Below are 20,723 nucleotides of genomic sequence, written 5' to 3' on the forward strand. Positions count from 1 at the left end.
GACAGCACAAGACCCCTCTCAAAAAATAAAAATAAATAAATAAATAAAACCTTAAGAGTCCAATGGCATCAGCATTGGAACCCAGGGTGGCCTTTGGGTGCTTTCTGCTGCTTTGTCTAGGAAGGGAGGTCTCCCTTCTTGGGGAATCGGGTCCCGGGGGCACTGGGCACGTGTCAGGGCTCCGCACCCACCCTTCCCCCCAGCCCAGTGTCTTGGAGGGTCGAGAGGGGCTGGGACACCTTGCAGTCCCTACACCCTGCGTGGCTCCCCCACCAGGGTCCTGGAATGTACCGGGTGAGGACCCCAGGCCCAGGCCCACCTCACCTTGGCGAGCAGCTTCTTGAGGGCTGGGAAGATGACCCGGAGGGCCAGGACAGGGAAGGTGTTTATGGACACGCTCAGCAGGACCACCAGCAGGATGGAGGGGGAGGACAGCACACTGCGGTCAGCGTCTGGGGGCAGGGCGGGGTCACAGCAGAGCCTGCTGGGAGCCTGTGCCGCCTTCCCTGCCCCCAGCCCCGAAGACGCCCCCAGGCCACGGAGCGCCCTGGTGCCTTTGTGCCTGGTTTATAAAGGAGCCCGTTCCCCGGGACACTTTGCCAGACGACTGTCATGAGCAACCTGCCACCTCTTCCATCAGGGACCCCCGGCACCACGACCGCCCATCACACTTCCCCACGGGGGCTCACACAGAAACGGGAAGGTCTTGGGGGATACTCTGAAGAGCCACAAGCTCTGGGTGATGGTGGTCATGATGGCGTAGAAACCCAGGCTGAGAACGATGGTCACCACGCACAGGACAGTCCAGTACTTGATGATAAGAATGACCTGGACAGGCAGCATGGGGTGAATCCGGGGCCCGGCGGAGCTTGCACCAGGACACCCGCCCCTAGGGTCCAGGGAGGGCACCCAGCAAGGCCCCCAAAGCAGTGGTCCCCGGGGGAGGAGGCCTCCATAGGCCGTGTCCAAGGCCCCGGGGAGGTGAGGACCTTGCCCACCTCCATGGTGATGGACAGCAGGCCGGACAAGGCCATCACGACCGCAAAGGACTGGTGGTCGCTGAAGCTGGCAGGTCCCGCCGTGTCGTGGCTGATCCACAGCGTCATGAAGAAGTTGACCAGAGAGGTGGCCACGCCGTGGGCGATGGCTTGGACGAAGACCCAGTAGTTGAAGAGCTCGTCCTTCTGCCCCGCCAAGTACAGCTCCGGCTGCTCCAGGCTCTGCTCCGCGCTCACGTCCTGGGGGCAAGGGGAAGCTCTTGGGATTGTGGGGGATGGGGGACCCCCAACAGAGATCAGGACCTCCTTGGGCAGGCCAGTAGGGTGGCCACTCTCTGTGTGCGGCTCTTTGAGTTTAAGCGAATTAAAACCAAGGAAGGCCAGGCACGGTGGCACACGCCTGTAATCTCAGCACTTTAGGAGGTCAAGGTGGGAGGATTGCTTAAGGCCAGGAGTTTGAGACCAGCCTGGACAACATAGTGAGACCTCCCATTTCTAAAAAAAACCTTTTAAAGTGGCCAGGTGTGGTGGTGGGCACCTGTAATCCCATCTACTTGGGAGGCTGAGGCAGGAGGATCATTTGAGCCCAGGAGTGGAGGCTGCAGTGAGCTGTGATCGCACCACTGCACTCCAGCCTGGGTGAGAGAATGGGACCTCATCTACAGAATAAAATAAAATGCAATGGAAAGAGCCCTGGAGGTTGGTCACGTGGCCACACGAATGCACTGGGTGCTGCTGAGCTGTATGCATGAGTCTGGCTGAGACAGGGTAGTTTACATGATTTGTATTCCACCACGGTTAAAGATGCCAGCAAGGCCGGGCACGGTGGCTCATGCCTGTAATCCCAGCACTTGGGGAGGCCAAGGCGGAGGGATCACCTGAGGTCAGGAGTTCAAGACCAGCCTAGCCAACATGGTGAAATCCTATCTCTACTAAAAATAAAAAAAATTAGCCGGGCATGGTGGTGCGCGCCTGTAATCCCAGCTACTTGGGAGGCTGAGGCAGGAGAATCACTTGAACCCGGAAGGCAGAGGTTGCAGTGAGCTGAGACTGTGCCACTGCACTCCAGCCTGGGCAACAGAGCGAGATCCTGTTGCGAGCTAAAAAAAAAAAACGGTTCTAGCAAACATGAAATGAGATGTAAAATCCGGTCCCTGGGTCACATCGGCCGCAGCACAAGCGTTCCTCACTGGGCACATGTGGCTGCCGGCTTCTGTGCTGGATTGCATAGGTGTGGGACACTTCCATCATCTGGAACGTTCCATGTGACCCACCCTCCCAACTCCAGATCGCATAGCTGGGGCCTCTTGGAGCTGGGGGATGATAAACCTAGCAGAGTCATCTGCTCTGATCCCCTCTCCCCATTGCATGGATGGGTAGACAGAGGCCCAGGGGCTCCAGCACAGGGTGGGGGCTCCCACACACAGGAGGAGCTGGACGGCCCCAGGATGAGCATAGGCTCCAGTGGGAGGAGGTCAATGGCAGTGGGTAGGGAGAGGTACTGGACTGCACCCCTTGAGCCCCACCCCATGGCCTGAAGGTCTCCCAGCCCCCCTCTCCCCAAGGAGCAGAGGAGAGGAGGAGAGGCTGAGCAGAGACCCAGCCTTGCCCTGCTCACCTGCTCAAAGAGCCCAATGTAGAGAACTGGCAGGGTGCTGTACAGGAGGTTGAAAAGAGCCAGGAACCATCCTTCATACAGGGGCTGAGCCGGGGGAGAAAGGCAAGAAGAACAAGTCAGCCTCCAGACACCCAAGGAGACTGACAAGCGGGCACCCAGGGAGGGTTCTGGGTGAGGTAGAAAGTCGAGTTACACTCAAGGTTGGGGCTGGGACTGGGGTGGGGTGAAGTGTGGACTGATAAAGGTGGGAAGATAAAGGGAGGGAGGAAAGCATGATCAAATTCCCTCATAACGGCACCTCTGAGTTTTTGTTTTAATTGGATGGCCTCAAAAAAGATACAGGCCAGGCACGGTGGCTCATGCCTGTAATCTCAGCACTTTGGAAGGCTGAGGCGGGCAGATGACTTGAGGCCAGGAGTTTGAGACCAGCCTGGCCAACATGGTGAAACCCCATCTCTACTAAAAATATAAAAATTAGCTGGGTGTGGTGGTGGGCTCCTGTAATCCCAGCTACTCGGGCGGCTGAGACAGGAGAATCGCTTGAACCCAGGAGATGGAGGTTGCACTGAGCCGAGATCACACCATTGCACTCCAGCCTGGGCAACAAGCGTGAAACTCTGCCTAAAAAAGAAAAAAAAAAAAAGGCTGGGTGTGATTGCTCATGCCTGTAATCCCAACACTTTGGGAGGCTGAGGCGGGCAGATCACAAGGTCAGGAGTTCAAGACCAGACTGGCCAACATGGCAAAACCCTGTCTCTACTAAAAATACAAAAATTAGCTGGTTTTGGTGGCAGGCGCCTGTAATCTCAGCCACTGGGGGGCTGAGGCAGGAGGATCGCTTGAACCCGGGAGGCGGAGGTTGCAGTGAGCCAAGATTGTGCCACTGCACTCCAGCCTGGGCAACAGAGCGAGACTCTGTCTCAAAAAATAATAATAATAAAAATAAAACAGAAACCAATATATACTTACTAAGGGGTTTCCGTAAAACTCTCTCTCAAATGCCCCCCCCCAGTGATGGGGGCTCATTCCTTCTCAAAGGCACCTGACTCCCAACAGCTTCCCTACACGCAGGGAACAGCACTGCCCTGGGCCTCTTCTAGTCCTTGTCATGATACCGCTCAGAGTCTTGAGTGGAGCGCCAGCTCCCACATCGGATCTTCTCTGGGGTTCAAGGTCTTGTTCCCTCAACTGTCCCTAGAAGGGGAGGTCCATGTGCAGTGCCTGCCCTTGCTTGAAAGCTCTGAGTGTGCCCGGCACGGTGGCTCACGCCTGTAATCCCAATACTTTGGGAGGCTGGAGTGGGCAGGTCACCTGAGGTCAGGAGTTTGAGACCAGCCTGGCCAACATGGTGAAACCCCGTCTCTACTAAAAATACAAAAATTAGCCAGGCCTGATGGTACAACGCCTGTAATCCCAGCTACTCGGGAGGTGGAGGCAGGAGAATCACCTGAACCCGGGAGGCGGAGGCTGCAGTGAGCCCAGATCGTGCCATTGCACTCCAGCCTGGGTGACAGAGTGAGACTCTGTCTCAAACAAAACAAAACAAATATCCTGGAAGTTGTTGGGCACAGAGCTAGACAGGGACCATCACTTCCCTTCACCTGGACTCTAGGCCTCCACTAATGCAGCCTTGCCATGTAGCCTCAGGCAAGCCCTGCCCACCGAGGATTCCGGGGTTCTCAGTGTGCCCAGTGCTGCTCCTAGCAGCTATGGGAGGGGCACGACATCCCCAGAGGCCCTGGTCATGGATGGGGCAGCCAGGCCGGGGGACGCACCTGGGCAGTGAAGCCATTGTAGCAGGCGAACCAGACCTGCACCATCATGCTGGCCATGGTCTTATAGAAGAAGTAGCGCAGGAACTTGCAGATCCGCACGTAGGACCAGCGGCCGTGCACCAGCAGGAGGCGCTGCAGGAAGCAGAACTGGCCCAGCACGAAGTCGCTGTTCTGAACAGCCTGCATGCCCTCCTGGCCGGCCAGCCCCACGCCCACGTCCGCGGCTGCGGGGCACAGGCAGCGGGTCAGCCCCTCGCATGCCCCCAGACCCCCCATCGTTCCGTCCCTCATCAGCCCCCCCCCACGGGCCTCAGGTCCCCCCAGTCCCACCGCCACCTCCATCAGCCGCCCCCACTCGCCCCGGGCACCCCCAGCCCTGCCGCCGCCACCCACTCTTAATCATGTTGACGTCGTTGGCGCCGTCCCCGATGGCCAGGGTCACCACCTGGTGGTACTTCTTGACCAGGGCCACGATCAGGGCCTTCTGCTTGGGCGTCACGCGGCAGCAGATGACCGCCTGGCAGTTGGACGCCAGGTCCACGAAGGCGCGCTCCTGCAGCACCTCGGACCGACGGCGAGCTCCGGAATCGTCGGCCGAATCCTCGGCCGGCGGCGCGGACAGCGGGAGCCCGAACCTCCGGCACAGCAGGGACAGCCGCCTGGCGTAGAGGAAATCCCTCCTGGACTGGCCGGGCTCCTGCCACGCCTCGTCCATGTTCACGTTCTGCACCAGGGCGCGCGGCTCCTTCCGCAGGGACACCAGCAGCTTGTCCTGGCCGGCGGGGAGGGGATTGTGCCAGGCGCCGCGGCCTCCAGTCCAGCCTGGACCCTGCCCGGCCCTGGGCCTTGCCAGCAGCCCCCACCCCGGGGCCCTTTGAGGCCCCCACCCCGAGCCCGCCGCCCCTCCAGGCCCCTCCCTGGCGCCGGGACCCCGCCGTCCACCCTGAGCGACACTGACCAGGAAGTCTCCGTTAATGACCAAGGCCAACTTGACCTGCGACAAGGACTTCTTGGTTAGAAAGTCGTTATTGCTTTCCCAGTAGGTCTCCAGGATGCGGCTGTCGGGGCGGGCGCAGGGGTCAGCGGGGCAGGGGAGGGGGCGGGCTTCTCCCCACTTCCCCGGGAGCTCCACTGCCCCTCCCAACCCCTCCACTGCCCACTCCCTCACCGCTGCCCCTCCCCCTCCCCCTCTCCCCCACCTCTGCCCCTCCCCCTCCCCTCCCCTGCCCATTTCCCCTGTGCCTTCCCCTCCCCTCCCTCTCGCCTCCCCTCCCTCTCCCCTCCCGCTCCATCCACTGTCCCTCCCCGCCCCTTTCCCCTGCCCCTCCGCCTACTCTCCACTGCCCACTTCCCCACCTCTGCCCCTACCCCTCTCCCTCACCTTCCCTCTCTCTCCCCTTCCCTCTCTCTCCTCTGCTCCTCCCCCTCCTCTGCCTCTCCCCCTCTCCCTCCCCTGCCCCTTCCCCTTCCCTTGAGGCTCCCTCCACTGCCCACTCCCCCACTCCTTCCTCCTACCCTTCTCTCCCCTCTCAATCTCCCGCTTCCCATTGTGCCTCGGGCTCCCCGTCCAATGAGACAAGCACCTGGGCCAGGTGCCCCTTGTCCTCACCTCCCCACTCCCCTTGCTCACCCCCCCCCAACCCCACACTTCTTACGTAATCTCCTTCTCCTCCAGAATGAGCATATTCTCTGACAGCAGCTCGCAGGCGAAGCCGACGTTAACAGCGGTCTCTGCGAACCAGAACCAGACCTGCTCAGCACCTCTGTGACCCGCCCTGCACCGGCGGCCTGGGGGCCACGCCCACTCTACCCAGTGGACCCTGGCCCGACCAGTGGCAGCCGCATGCCCCACCCCCTGGCCATGGTGATTGGTTCAGAGAAGGGCTTGTAACCCAGGCTCGCCAATGAGAGCCAGCCCTGAGATTTTGACTGCAGTTCTGGCTGGAACTGGGCTGCTCAGAGACGTGTCTGAGGCCAGAATCATCAGGCACATGTGCCTAGGATCCACGGTGCCTTCAGGAACCCACAAAATGTCTTAATACCTTTTTTTTTTTTTTTTTTTTGAGACAGAGTCTCCCTCAGTCGCCCGGGTTGGAGTGCAGTGGCGCGATCTAGGCTCACTGCAAGCTCTGCCTCCCAGGTTCACGCCATTCTCCTGCCTCAGCCTCCTGAGTAGCTGGCACTACAGGCGCCGGCCACTACGCCCGGCTAATTTTTTTTGTATTTTTAGTAGAGACGGGGTTTCACCGTGTTGGCCAGGATGGTCTCGATCTCCTGACCTCGTGATCTGCCCCTCTCGGCCTCCCAAAGTGCTGGGATTACAGGCATGAGCCACCGCGCCCGGCCTTAATATCTTTTTAAATCAGAAGGGAAATAATTGAATATTTTTCCCTGGGCTGGCTCCTGGCCAACAGAGGGCACCCTGAAAATCTTTTTTTTTTTTTTTTTTTTTGACAAGGGCTCACTCTGTCACCCAGGCTGGAGGGGAGTGGCGCGATCATAGCTCACTGCAGCCTCAACCTCCTGGGCACAAGTGAGCCTCCTGCCTCAGCCTCTGGAGAAACTGAGACCACAGGCATGCGCCACCGCGCCCTTCTGAGAGTTGCAGCCTTTTTTTTTTTTTTTTTTGAGACAGTCTCACTCTGTCTCCCAGGCTGGAGTGCAGTGGCACGACCTTGGTTCACTGCAACCTCCGCCTCCCAGGTTCAAGCGATTCTCTTGCCTCAGCCTCCTGGGTAGCTGAGATGACCGACGCGCACCACCACACCCGGCCAGGCCCATTTTTGTATTTTGAGTAGAGACGGGGTTTGAACATGTTGGCCCTGCTGGTCTCAAACTTCTGACCTCAAGTGATCTACCTGCCTCAGCCTCCCAAAGTGCTGGGATGACAGGCGTGAGCCTTCAAACTTCAGGGAAATTTGAAGATCCATGCTGCAGGGGCTCAGCCACCTGGAGCCACCCAGGACTCACCCTGCTTGTCCCCAGTGAGCACCCATATTTTGATGTTGCTCTTCTTGAGACATTTGATGGTTTCAGGAACGCCGTCCTGAAGTCTGTCCTCGATGGCTGTGGCTCCCAGCAGCTGGTGGGGGAGGAGGGCAGGACGGGGAAGATGCTGAGCAGCCGCCCAGCTCCCTGGCAGGGGCAGGAGAGTCCCAGGGCCCCCTTTGGTGCCCTGCTGCCCACCCACCTTGAGGTTCTGCTCCAACTCGTTGTACACCTGTTGCAGGGCCTGCGCCCGGTTCTGCAGCCGGAGGCTGGCCTCCTGGTGGCGCTGCCGCCAGTCCTCGTAAATGTCCTCAGCCACCTCCCTGTAGGCCAGGCACAGTGTCCGCAGGGTCTCCTGGGCAAAGGCCTGGGGGCCAGGCAGGTGGAAGCTGTCACCATCCTGAAGCCGACATCTGAGTCTCAGCCCTCCCCAACCCCCTGCTGGGCTCCGGAGCCTGGGACCCCCAACCAAAAGCCTGTTGCCTCCCCTGCCAACAGCAGCCTTGAAGGGGCTCAGAAAACTGGTCTGAGTCTGGGCGTGGTGGCTCACACCTGTCGTCCCAGCACTTTGGGATGCTGAGGCAGGTGGATTATTGGAGGCCAGGAGTTCCAGACTAGGTTGGCCAACATGGTGAAACCCTGTCTCTACTAAAAATACAAAGATTAGCCAGGCGTGGTGGCGGGCGCCTATAGTCCCAGCTACTTGAGAGGCTGAGGCAGGAGAATTGCTTGAACCCAGGAGGCGGAGGTTGCAGTGAGCCGAGATCACACCACTGCACTCCAGCCTGGGCAACAGAGCAAGACTCCATCTCAAAAAAAAAAAAAAATAGAAAAAAGAAATAGAGAGTGGGGAAAAGGGCCGGGCGTGGTGGCTCACGCCTGTAATCCCAGCACTTTGGGAGGCTGAGGCAGGCGAATCACTTGAGGCCAGGAGTTTGAGGCCAGACTGACCAACATGGTGAAACCCCGCCTCCAGTCAAAACACACAAAAAAATTAGCCAGATGTGGTGGTGCACGCCTGGAATCCCAGCTACTTAGGAGGCTGAGGTGGGAGGATCCCTAGAACCTGGGAGGCTGAGGTTGCAGTGAGCTGAGATTGCCCCATCGCACTCCAACCTGAGTATCAGAGCAAGATTCCGTTTCAAAAAAAAAGAAAACTGAGCCACCCCTGCTCCCCACCTGCTCTGTCTCAGACACCTGCTCCCACCCCCAGACTCTCAGCTCTCTTTTGCCTCCAGACTTTCTTGGAGGACTGTTTCCCTGCCAGGAACACCTGCCCTACGCTTTGCACAGCAAATTCTTTATTTTTTTTTCGGGGATGGGGGACAGGGTCTCACTTTGTCACCCAGGCTGGAGTGCAGTGGCTCGATCATAGCTCACTGCAGCCTCGAACTCTGGGCTCAAACGATTCTACTGTCTCTACCTTCCAAACAGCTGGGATCATAGGCGCATGCCATCACACCTGGCTAATTTCTTTCTATATACACATTCTTTAAATAGAGGTGGTTTCACCATGGTGCCTGGGCTAGTCTCGAATTCCAGGGCTCAAGTAAGCTGCACACCTGAGCCTCAAAACGCTGACATTACAGACAGGAGCCACCACACCCGGCCTGCATAGCAAATTCTAACAATCCCTCATGACCTTGTATGCAGTCCACCTACCCAGAGCCTTCCCCAACCTGGGCTCCCCCAGTCCCAGGCCTCTCCGCCTCTGACCCCTCAATTTTGGGATCTCTGAGCCCCTGCTTTAGGCCTCTCATTTCTCAAGGGCCGGACCCAGGGTTGGGGCCTCTAGGGGCTGGGAGGAAACTGGGCAGGCCCAGAGAGTAGACACTCCAGGCTGGAGTGCAGTGGCGTGTGCTTGTAATTCCAGCTCCTCGGGAGGCTTGAGGCAGGAGAATCACCTGAACCTGGGAGGCGGAGGTTGCAACAAGCCAGGACCGTGCCACCGCACTCCAGCCTGGGCGACAGAGCAAGACTCTGTCTCAAAAAAAAGAAAAGAAAAAGACACTGTCTCTGTGGGGGGACACTTTGGAGTTCAGCTGCCTTCCAACCTGTGTGTGTGTGTGTGGTGTGCTGCCAGGGGAGGGTGTTTTGTACAGTGCACAACCTACCCAACTGTACATAGCCATCCCAGGTACCCGCAGCCATTCATTTCCCTGTACAGTCTCCTCCCCTGCCTCCTCCTCCTGTCCCTACATACACACACACACACACACCAGCCTTCCTCCCTGCAGGGACTCACAGCCAAGGCCGCCTCTGTGGCAAATTCCGTTGCCCCTCTCCTGTGCAAGCGTTGGAAGATGACCGTGTCGGCGCCCTTGGTGTAGAGGCAGATGGTGCCCTCTGGCTTTCGCACTGTGGGGGAACAGGCCCTGTTGCCCACAGAGGCTCCCCCTTTGCCCACCCGCCTACGGGGGCCCAGGGCTTGGGCGGCGGGGCTTACCCAGCACCGACATCCGTTTGCGCATGCTGTTGAAGTCCATTATGGCCAGGACCTGGTAGACCCGCTCCTCCCCCAGCTCCACGATGGTGATGGTGTCCTGGGTGCGGGACAGGAACACGTAGCCGAAGTTCCGGGCCGCGGTGACCAGCGCCCCCTCGTCGGGGGAGGCTGCCTGGTACAACAGCTGGTCTGGTGGGGAGGGGGCCGTTTTGGGGTCACGTGGTGGAGCCCATCTCCATCTCCACGGTGCAGGGAGGAGATGGGCACCGCCTGGGCTACACCGTTATTGAGTGTGGCGGGGGATCCCCGCCTGGACAACCTCTCAGCCCAATGCACGGAGGGGAGCACTTGAGTCTAGACGACCTTCCTGCTCAACAACACATCCTGGGGCTCCAACCGCAGGTCTGGACATCCTTTATTGAGCCGTGAGGATGACACATCCGCCCTCCCGCCACGGTACTGGGCAACACGTCTGGGCTCCAGGCCCGGACACCCTCGAGGTGGGGCTGGGGTCACCGGCCTCAGCGCCCCCTAAGCCAGGTGAAGGGGGCCCTGGAAGATGGGCTGGGTGAGCGGTGGGGCCGGGGACACTGCCGTGCCCCGGGGGCCGAGCGGCCTCAGAGATGGGGAGACGGGTGGGCGCGCCCGGGGCACTCACGGCGGCTCTCCCGCACCATCACCGTGTGGCAGATGGCCAGCAGGCGCCAGAACTCGCGCACCGCCGCGTCCCTGTTGCTCCGCACGAGGTTCAGCAGGGCCGCGTTGTGGAAAAGCAGCTTCCCGTCGGCGAACTTGTTCCAGAGGTAGGGGTTCTCCTGGGGGCGGCGGGGCGCGGCGGGCTGTGGGCGGGCCACTCCCTGTGCCCCATCCCCCTCACCGTCCCGCGCTGCAGGGCGGGCAGGCTCACCTTGGGTCGGGTCCTGGCCTCCGAATCTGGCCCTGGGGAAAGACATGGCTTCAGGCCCCGGCTCCCACAGGCCCCCCATTCGGGATCCCACAGCCCCCGCCCCCTAGTCTCAGGCTTCTGGGGGCCCCCGGATGCAGCCACACGAGCCAGGCCTGCGGTCGTGGAACCGACGCCCCGAGCAATCTTGGGGCGAAAGCTGACCTCGGTTTCCACCATCTGCAGAAAGCAGGAAGAGGGGAGCACCCCCATCCTGTCTCGCAGGGATCCCTAAAGGACGGCCTGGAGCGGGATGCAGCCCCATCCGTGGGGCATATTTTGTTTCCCACTCCTGGGGTGAGTTTTTGTTCTTTTTTATTTATTTATTTATTTATTTATTTATTTATTTATTTATTTATTTATTTATTTTTGAGACGGAGTCTCGCTCTGTCGCCCAGGCTGGAGTGCAGTGGCCGGATCTCAGCTCACTGCAAGCTCCGCCTCCCGGGTTTTTACGCCATTCTCCTGCCTCAGCCTCCCGAGTAGCCGGGACTACAGGCGCCCGCCACCTCGCCCGGCTAGTTTTTCGTATTTTTTAGTAGAGACGGGGTTTCACCGTGTTAGCCAGGATGGTCTCGGCCTCCCAAAGTGCTGGGATTACAGGCTTGAGCCACCGCGCCCGGCTTATTTATTTATTTATTTTTATTTTTTTATTTTTGAGACAGAGTCCTGCTCTGTCGCTCAGCCTGGAGTGCAGTGGCACAAGCTCAGCTCACTGCAACCTCAGCCTCCTGGGTTCAAGCGATTCTCCTGTCTCAGCCTCCTGAGTAGCTGGGATGACCAGCGCCTGTCACCATGCCTGGCTCATTTTTGTATTTTTAGTAGAGATGGGGTTTCACCATGTTGGCCAGGCTGGTCTCAAACGCCTGACCTCGTGATCCTCCCTCCTAGGCCTCCTAAAGTGCTGGGATTACAGGCGTAGCCACCGCGCCCAGTCACTTTTTATTCTTTATTGTTCTTAGAGATGGGGTCCTACTCTGTGGCCCAAGCTGGAGCGCAGTGGTGCGATCATAGCTCACTGCAGCCTCAACTTGCCGAGCTCAAGCCATCTTCCCTCTTCAGACTTCCAAGTTGCTGGGGCAACAGGTGCACACCACCCCTTTGTGGTGTCTTTTTTTTTTTTTTTTTTTGAGATGGGGTCTCTCTCTATCATCCAGGCTGGAGTGCAGTGGCTTGACCTTGGTTCACTGCAACCTCCACCTTTGGGTTCAAGCAGTTCTCCTGCCTCAGCCTCCTGAGTAGCTGGGACTACGGGTGCACGCCACCATGCCCGGCTACTTTTTTGTATTTTCAGTAGAGACAGGGTTTCGCCATGTTGGCCAGGCTGCTCTCAAACTCCTGACCTCAGGTGATCTGCCCGCCTCAACCTCGGGCCCCTTTTTCTATAGCTGAACTTGAACCATTTCTTGGGGACTTCTCACTACACTAAATTATGACCCAGTTCAAACCATGTGCCCTGGTTATAAATTAGACCCGGGGCTGTCAAACTACACCCCACCACATCGTCAGTTTTTGTACAGCCTGCGAGCTAAGAATTGCTTTTGGATTTTTAAATGGTCAGGAACAAAAATGGCAAGAAGAATATTATTTTGTGGCCGGGTGCGGTGGCTCACGCCTATAATCCCAGCACTTTGGGAGGCCGAGGTGGGCGGATCACAAGGTCAGGAGATCGAGACCATCCTGGCTAACACAGTGAAACCCCGTCTCTACTGAAAATACAAAAAAATTAGCTGGGTGTGGTGGTGGGCGCTGAGGCTGGGAGGCTGAGGCAGAATGGCGTGAACCCAGGAGGCGGAGCTTGCAGTGAGCGAAGATCACACCACTGCACTCCAGCCTGGGCAGAGACTCCATCTCAAAAAATAAAAAAAATAAAAAATAAACTGTTTTGCAATCTGGGAAATACCCAAGAAATTCGAATTTCAGCATTCACAAATAAAGGCTTGTAAAAGTCAAAAGAGGAATAGTGGCCGGGCATGGTGGCTCACATCCTCACATCTGTAATTCCAGCGCTTTGGGAAGCGGAGGCGGGCGGATCGCTTAAGCCCAGGAATTCAAGACCAGCCCGGGCAACGTAGGGATACCCTGTCTTGACAAAAAATACAAAAATAAGCTGAATATGGTGGCATGCTCCTGTAGTCCTGGCTACTTGGGAAGCTGAAGTGGGAAGATTGCCTGAGCCCAGGAATTCCAGGCTGCAGTAAGCTATGATTGTACCACTGCACTCCAGCCTGAGTGACAGAGCAAAGCCCCATCTCAAAAAAAAAAAAAAAATACTGTTTAAAAGTTTGGCTAGGTGTGATGGCTCATGCCTGTAATGCCAATATTTTGGAGGCTGAAGCAGGCAGATCACCTGAAGTCAGGAGTTCGAGACCAGCCTGGGCAACATGGTGAAACCCCATCTGAAAAAAAGTACAAAAATTAGCCAGGCCGGGTGGCATGCACTGTAATCCCAGCTACTCGGGAGGCCGAGGCAGAAGAATCAACCCGGGAGGCGGAGGTTGCAGTGAGCCGAGATCGCACCACTGCACTCCAGCCTGGGCAACGAGAGCTGAACTCCGTCTCAAAGAGAAAAAAAAAAAAAGTTTGCTGGCCCCCTCTAAAAAAAAAAAAAAAACCAGGCCATCTTGCTACAATTCCCTGGTTCTGATTCGGGCGGGGGTGCTGGGCTTGGGGCCAGACGTGGCTCTGGTTCTCGGGCACCCCAAGCCCCTTGGAGATCGAGGACCCAGCCGGGAGCTCAGGGGTTGGGGCCACACCGTAGATGCGGCCGTTGATGCAGCACTTGTTGAAGGTCAGGATGTTCTGCGTGAGTGTGCCCGTCTTGTCCGAGAAGATGTATTCCACCTGGCCCAGGTGGTCGTTGAGGCTGGTGCTGCGGGCCTTGGCGGGCACGTCCTGCGGCTGGTAGTACATCTGCACGTCCCAGTTGATGAAGACGCTGTTCCCCAGGTAGATGAACTCGGACCTGCAGAGGCACTCGGGGTCACGGTCAGCCCCGCCTGCTGTGCGCCTTCCCCCATGCCTCCCCGTTCTGTGTCTGCACCGGGCACGCGGCCGGCAGGGACTCACAGGATGAACATGGACATCGGGATGGTGACACTGAGCAGGATGAGGAAGCCCCAGAAGATGAAGAAGGCCTCTGCGGCCACACTGCTCACGTGCAGCCCTGAGAGGTAGTAGTGCTGGCCTTTGAATTCTTTGACGGAGAAACCGAAGCTGAAGGCCAACACCAGGCAGATGAGCACCACGGAGATGAAGATCTGGAAGGCAGACGCGACGGGGTGGGTGACAGGGGCAGGGGTCCCCCACTCTGCCATTGGGATGGGGTGAACACAAACATAAGGCTGGGGCTGGGCACGGTGGCTCACGCCTGTAATCTCAGCACTTCGGGAGGCTGAGGCAGGCGGGTGGCTTGAGGTCAGGAGTTCAAGACCAGCCTGGGTGACAAAGTGAGACCTCCTCTCGATGAAAAACTTAAGAAATAATTTAGTCAGGCATGGTGACACACACCTGTAGTCTCAGCTGCCCAGGAGGCTGAGGCCAGAGGATCGCTTGAGCCTAGGAGACTGCAGTGAGCTATTATGGCGCCACTGCACTCCATCCTGGGCAATACAGTGAGATCGAAAAACATTTGTTTATTTATTTATTTATTTATTTATTTTTTGAGACAGAGTCTCGCTCTGTCGCCCAGGCTGGAGTGCAGTGGCACGATCTCAGCTCACACAAGCTCTGCCTCCCGGGTTCACGCGATTCTCTGCCTCAGCCTCCTGAGTAGCTGGGACTACAGGCGCCCACCACCATGCCCAGCTAATTTTTTGTATTTTTAGTAGAGACAGGGTTTCACTGTGTTAGCCAGGATGGTCTAGATCTCCTGACCACGTGATCCACTCGCCTCGGCCTCCCAAAGTGCTGGGATTACAGGCGTGAGCCACCGGCCCCGGCCGAAAAACATTTATTTTTGTTTGTTTATTTATTTATTTATTTTTATTTATTTATTTTTTTTGACACAGAGTCTTGCTCTGTTGCCCAGGCTGGAGTACAGTGGCACAATCTCAGCTCACTGCAACCTCCACCTCCGGGGTTCAAGTGATTTTCCTGCCTCAGCCTCCCAAGTAGCTGGGATTACAGGTGCCTGCCACCACACCCAGCTAATTTTCAATTTTCTGTAGAGACGGGGTTTCACCATGTTGTTCAGGCTGGTCTCAAACTCCCAACCTCAGGTGATCCGCCCACCTCGGTCCCAGAACGTGCTGGGATTACAGGCATAAGCCATCTCTCCCAGCCTAAAAAAAATATTTATTTTGGCTGGGGATGGTGGCTCATGCCTGTAATCCTAGCACTTTGGGAGGCTGAGGAGGGCAGATTGCTTGAGCTCAGGAGTTCAAGACCAGCCTGGGCAACATGGTGAAACTCCGTTTCTACTAAAATACAAAAAAATTAGCCAGGAGTGGCGGCAGGCACCTATAGTCCCAGCTACTCGAGAGGCTGAGGCAGGAGAATTGCTTGAACCCGGGAGGCAGAGGTTGCAGTGAACCAAGATTGTGCCTGGGTGACAAAGCAAGACTCCATCTCTAAAAAAAATAATAATTTAAATAAATAATCATTATTATTTTATAAAACTTTTTTTTTTAATTACTTTAATGAAAGATTTTCTGGCCCAAAGACCTGCCCACAGGATCAGGCTACACATTTTGCAGAAGAAGGAAACTGAGGCCTGGAAGATGACAGCCCTGACCGACCCTCCTCTGTTCCTGGGGCAGCGGCACTTGTTGGCAGCTCACCACAACCACCAGCTTGTTCATCAGGACGTCTAGCTTGGTTCTCTTCAAATGGATCTTGCCACAGTTCTTCATAATTTTTGTGTCAAAACCTGCAAGGTTTGCAAACACGTATCCATCTATCCATCCATCCACCCACCCACCCACCCGTCCACCCACCCATCTACCCACCCATCACTCACCCATCCCACATCCATCCACCACGCCCCCATCTACTCACCTATTTGTCTATCCATCTACCCACCCATCCCCACATCCATCCACCCACCCACCCATCTACCCATCTATTTGTCTATCCATCCATGCACCCATCCACCCACCCATCCCCACATCCATCCACCACGTCCCCATCGGGACAGCTCCCACTCCAGGACCCTGGAGCAGCCGTACCAGCATAAATGACCATTCCATAGCAGGTGTCTGTGTTGCGAATCCTGCAGCCTCGGAGGAGGAGGTTGCCAATGTCCAGGGAGTATTTCTTGTCATTCCATTCCAGGCACCCCACGAAGTGGTGCAACCGGCTGTTGGGCGCCTCACACGTCACCGTGCCTGTGGGCAGCCAGGTGGTCAGTGGTCAGTGGGCTCAGGCCCTCCTCCCCAGGTTCCCTGCGCCGGGTGCAGGTGAGAACATTCTGGCCACCCTCACAAGCCCCTCAGTGCCCCAAACTTGCCCTCTGGCGCCCCAGCACAGGGCTGCCTCAGGAAGGCTCCAAAGCCCTCCTGTCCCCGCCTGGCCTCAGGGACTTTGGGCAGGTTGTTCCTTCCACGGGGACTCACACTTCTCTGATCCTCCAGCCAGATCAGCCCCTCCTAGCTCCTAGCTCCCGCCCTCGTGGTTCTGATCCCAGCACATGATGCGATGTTTATTTGTGCAAAGCTATTGTTACTGTCTGTGAGCTCCCTGAGAATGGATACCAGCCTCGTCTCAGCCACACTGTCACCCCAGGGCACGGCCCAGCACCTGCCCACAGTAGGTGCTCAATAAATGTGTCAAGAAGGAAGAGGAGAAGGGACACCTGATGGATGAGCCTCCTCCTGGGTGCCGGAGCCCGTCCACCACCACCACCCCCCATTCCCCAACACCCTGCAATGTTCTCACTTCCGCTGGAGGAAACAGGGTCGGACCACATGGACTGGCCCGGGCAGCATTCAGTGAGGGTTAAAATGACAATGAGGCGTGGGTTGGGACCCCAGAAGGGAGAGGGGCCACAGGGTTCCTGAAGGGTCCTCATCTGCCTCCCCATCACGTCTTAGGGATGGGGAGCCTGACTCCGTCCTGAATGTAGGAACTGGAGACTTCCATGGTGGGATGGCCAGAAGGCAGAGGAACTACAGGGCTAGCCCACACCTCAGGCCACCTCTCTGAACCTCAGTCTCTTCCTCTGAAAAATGGGTCCGTGCCCGGTGAGAATGCTGGGGCAGAGGGAGGAGGCCAGGGCCCGCAAAAGCATCCTTGCTCACCCCGGGAGGAGTGCCAGAGGAAGAGTCACTGCCCGTCTATGATTCTGCGCCCTGACGGCGTTAAATAAGGGAGCTGGCCGGGCGCGGTGGCTCACGCCTATAATCCCAGCACTTTCAGAGGCCAAGGCAGGTGGATCACCTGAGGTCAGGAGTTTGAGACCAGCCTGGCCAATACGATGAAACCCCGTCTGTACTAAAAATACAAAAATTAGCCAGGCGTGGTGGCAGGTGCCTGTAATCCCAGCTCCTCGGGAGGCTGAGGCAGGAGAAACGCTTGAACCTGGGAGGCGGAGGTTGCGGTGAGCTGAGATTATGCCACCGCACTCCAGCCTGGGCAACAGGAGCGAAACTCCATCTCAAAAAGAAAAGAAAAGGAAAAGAAGCAGCCAAGCAGTGGGACGGGGTCAGCACTCCGTTCTTAGAGGCCATTCCCACCACAGGAATCGCCAGCCCATGCAGGTGCCTTTTCAATGAAACAACCAAACGTGACTGCGTTGTGGTTAAATTTTACACTTAATAGAATGTAGCATTTTATTTGTGGTTTTGACACAGGGGCCTCACTCTGTTGCCCAGGCTGAGTGCAGTGATCACAGTTCACTGCAGCCTCAGCCTCCCTGGGCTCAAGCGAGCCTCCCACCTCAGCCTCCCAAGTAGCTGGGACCACCGGCACATGCCACCATGCCCAGCTAATTGTTTTATTTTTTGTGGAGATGGGGTCTCGCGATGTTGCCCAGGCTGGTCTTGAATTCCGGGGCTCAAGTGATTCTCCTGCCTCAGCCTCCCAAAGTGCTGGGATTCCAGGCGTGAGCCACTGGGCCTGGCCAGCACATTTTTTTGTAAGACAGTAATAACAACAACAAAATACCTTAACGTTTAACTTTTACAGATTTGGGGGACGTGACTCCCTGCTCAATGCCGCTCACCTTGAAAGGACGCCATCTTCTTTACAGAGGTCAGTTCTTTGTGGGTGACCATCAGGGCCTGTCTGAACTTCAAGTTGGTCTCCCTGGTGACGAGGAGAGGAGGGAGGTGAAAAGAGAGGTGAAAATGGGGTGACGGTTGCTTCGAGGAGCCCCCGGACCCCTTCTGGAGTCACTCAGACATTTTCACTGAGCACCTACTAGTTTGCCAGCTGCCAGTCAGATGGCTGAGGTCCAGAGAGGGAGAAGGCCTTGCCCAAGGCCACACAGCATGTTTGCCAAAGTGCTGAGGCCAGGGCCTAGGGCTGCACACAAGGGGGCCTCCAGCAATGAAACAATGGGGAGAGTGGGCGTCTTCCTCCCCTCAGTGCCTGGCAGCACCCACCCCCCAGACACTCATGGGGTGAGTGACCAGAGTCTCTGGGTGACCTTGGCTGGCCGCCTCCTTGGTGATCGGGGAAGGGGGCTCCTCCGGGCCATGTGCCCCACCCCCCAGGGTCCCCAGCGATGCCACAGCTCCTCACCCGTCAATGTCCACCGTCTCCACGTAGCACAGGCTGCTGGGCTCCGTGCTGGCCAGCAAGAGCATGTCAGCCTGGGGTGGAGTGGGGAGCAGCGTTGCAAGAGGGGATGCAAGATAAGTTGGGGGTGTGGCAGCCCTCCCCACCCTGGGAGGGGCGCTCTCGGTGCGGGGGCGTGGCTCTGGGACCTCAGGGTCAACCCCAGCTCACCGGGACAATGTTGTCCTTGTGGAGACAGACCACATCCCCCACGCACAGATTCTGCCATTTCTTCCGCTTGAAGCTGCGGGGAGAAGGGGTTGTGAAGGAGGCCCCTCCCTCTGCCGACCCTCCCCACACGGTGAGAGCAAAGGAAGCGGATGTCGTGGGGCCTGCGGCTGCAGTACCCACCTCCAGGCCTTTGCCCCCTCCGGAAGCCTTCCCTGGCCTCCCACCCCACTCCCCACGGGTCCATGCTCCCACCCAGTGACCTCCAGGGTCCTGCACCCACGTCCTCTTCAGACTTTCCTTGTCCTCCCCATCGCCCCAGCCCTAAGCTCTGCAGGGGTTTGCCATCTGGGCCTTGGCCTCTGTCCTCACCCCAGCCAAACGCCTAATGAATGCAGGCCAGTTTCCGTCCGACTCAACCAGCCGGGAGACCGGGGAGCATGGAAGGTGACGGACACTTGGCCAGGCACCCTGCCCTGCCGAGGCCGATGACCCTGCTGGGCTGGAGCCCCTGTGTCCCAGGGGATCCCCAGCTGCAGCCCCAGCCTCACCTCTTCCCCATTAGAATCTGGCAGGGTCTGTTGTTGACGGTTCTGTCACTCTTGTGTCTCCCCTGGGCCAGGAGGGAAAGGATCAGAAAGACCGTCTGGCCTCTCGTGCCCCTGCCCAGGCCGCTGCCGCGCCGCAGCCCAGCAGTGCCCACCCGCAACACGGGGTCTCTGTCTGCTGGCCCCATGCCACGTTGCGTCTGCCCAGGGATCCCGGGCATGGGGGCCACTGGACCCACTGCTGTCGGCGGGGAGAAGATACGTGTGCTGCCCACCACCTAGTGTGCCTGCCAGACCACCACCCCACCAAAGCTCAACGGCCCCGAAACCACGCAGCCGGCGGAGCCAATGCCACCAGCGGCACCTCCCCAATGTGGGTGCTAGTGGATAAGGACAACGTAGCCCCAACAGCGGAGGCTCCCAGGCCCATGTTCCCCTAATGCTCCAGGAAGCCCAGCCCTCTCCCGCTCTCACTCTCACCCAGGGCTCAAGAGACCACCCCCCGTCCCCGCCCCCTCCCCCAGGCAGCTGCGTCCAACAGCACTCACGATGTCGTCCACCAGGTCCCGGGTGGCACGGATGAAGAGGAGGCAGACCATGGGGGCGCCGAGCGAGAACCAGGGCAGCGTGGAGATGTCGGGAATGCTCTGACGTGGAGGGGGCCACAGGAAGGGTCACACCAGCCCCCTCCCCCATCCCCTGCCCTTCCACCAAGCCAACCCAGCCCCGCACCATGTGACACCATCTGCTGGCCACCTTGGCCGGGCTCCAGCCATCACCTGCACCCCCCAGCCCTTAGGACAAACCGCTGGCATCCCTCCACCTGCCTGGAACTTCTCCCACATGCCTCGTCTCCCCAGCAAACTCCTCTTCTCCCGTCCAAGCCCAGCTCCCACGTTGCCTCCTCCAGGGAGCCTTCCCCAGCCCCAAGCTTGGCCCTCACTGCTCCCCCTCCCTCCCGTGTTCCTGCTTCCCCAGGTCACCCTGCAGGTGTGAGCTCCACCATCCCCCACCCTGGTGCCCGGCCAGTGGCCTGCACACAGTAGGTACTCCATTAATGCTGAATGACTCGATGGATAAAAGGAGAACCTCTGTATCCAGAACCGAAATAAGATGTTGGGTGGGCCGGGCGCGGTGGCTCAAGCCTGTAATCCCAGCACTTTGGGAGGCCGAGACGGGCGGATCACGAGGTCAGGAGATCGAGACCATCCTGGCTAACACGGTGAAACCCCGTCTCTACTAAAAAATACAAAAAACTAGCCGGGCGCGGTGGCGGGCGCCTGTAGTCCCAGCTACTCGGGAGGCTGAGGCAGGAGAATGGCGTGAACCCGGGAGGCGGAGCTTGCAGTGAGCTGAGATCCGGCCACTGCACTCCAGCCTGGGCGGCAGAGCGAGACTCTGTCTCAAAAAAAAAAAAAAAAAAAAAAAAAGATGTTGGGTGAGGGTGGGTGCTCTGAAAACAGTGCCCCTGGCCGGATGCTGGCCCCACGCTGGCCTGGACCACCCAGGTACCAGGATGT

The 20,723-nt window shown here is 58.0% G+C and overlaps 1 protein-coding gene across 3 annotated transcripts in view; it reads right to left on the bottom strand.

Moving 5' to 3' along the window:
• The window catches only part of ATP8B3 (ATPase phospholipid transporting 8B3), a 28,086-nt gene that overhangs the window by 2,697 nt on the left and 4,666 nt on the right, over positions 1-20,723 (bottom strand). For all 3 annotated transcript variants that reach the window (XM_074025267.1, XM_074025268.1, XM_065535668.1), the window contains exons 6-28: positions 19,752-19,850; positions 19,207-19,268; positions 18,659-18,731; positions 18,452-18,522; positions 17,931-18,013; positions 15,937-16,095; positions 15,550-15,638; positions 13,838-14,028; positions 13,525-13,733; positions 10,733-10,764; positions 10,484-10,640; positions 9,826-10,014; positions 9,625-9,737; positions 7,582-7,746; positions 7,362-7,473; positions 6,047-6,122; positions 5,350-5,449; positions 4,785-5,163; positions 4,392-4,615; positions 2,617-2,700; positions 999-1,238; positions 690-828; positions 325-452 (exon numbers count right to left, since the gene is read on the bottom strand). In XM_074025267.1, the coding sequence (XP_073881368.1) occupies positions 325-452; positions 690-828; positions 999-1,238; positions 2,617-2,700; positions 4,392-4,615; positions 4,785-5,163; positions 5,350-5,449; positions 6,047-6,122; positions 7,362-7,473; positions 7,582-7,746; positions 9,625-9,737; positions 9,826-10,014; positions 10,484-10,640; positions 10,733-10,764; positions 13,525-13,733; positions 13,838-14,028; positions 15,550-15,638; positions 15,937-16,095; positions 17,931-18,013; positions 18,452-18,522; positions 18,659-18,731; positions 19,207-19,268; positions 19,752-19,850 (3,174 nt within the window). The remainder of the gene's footprint in view (positions 1-324; positions 453-689; positions 829-998; positions 1,239-2,616; positions 2,701-4,391; positions 4,616-4,784; positions 5,164-5,349; positions 5,450-6,046; positions 6,123-7,361; positions 7,474-7,581; positions 7,747-9,624; positions 9,738-9,825; positions 10,015-10,483; positions 10,641-10,732; positions 10,765-13,524; positions 13,734-13,837; positions 14,029-15,549; positions 15,639-15,936; positions 16,096-17,930; positions 18,014-18,451; positions 18,523-18,658; positions 18,732-19,206; positions 19,269-19,751; positions 19,851-20,723) is intronic.

This window comes from Macaca fascicularis, chromosome 19 (assembly GCF_037993035.2).
Source record: "Macaca fascicularis isolate 582-1 chromosome 19, T2T-MFA8v1.1".
In the NCBI taxonomy this organism is placed as follows: Eukaryota; Metazoa; Chordata; class Mammalia; order Primates; family Cercopithecidae; genus Macaca; species Macaca fascicularis.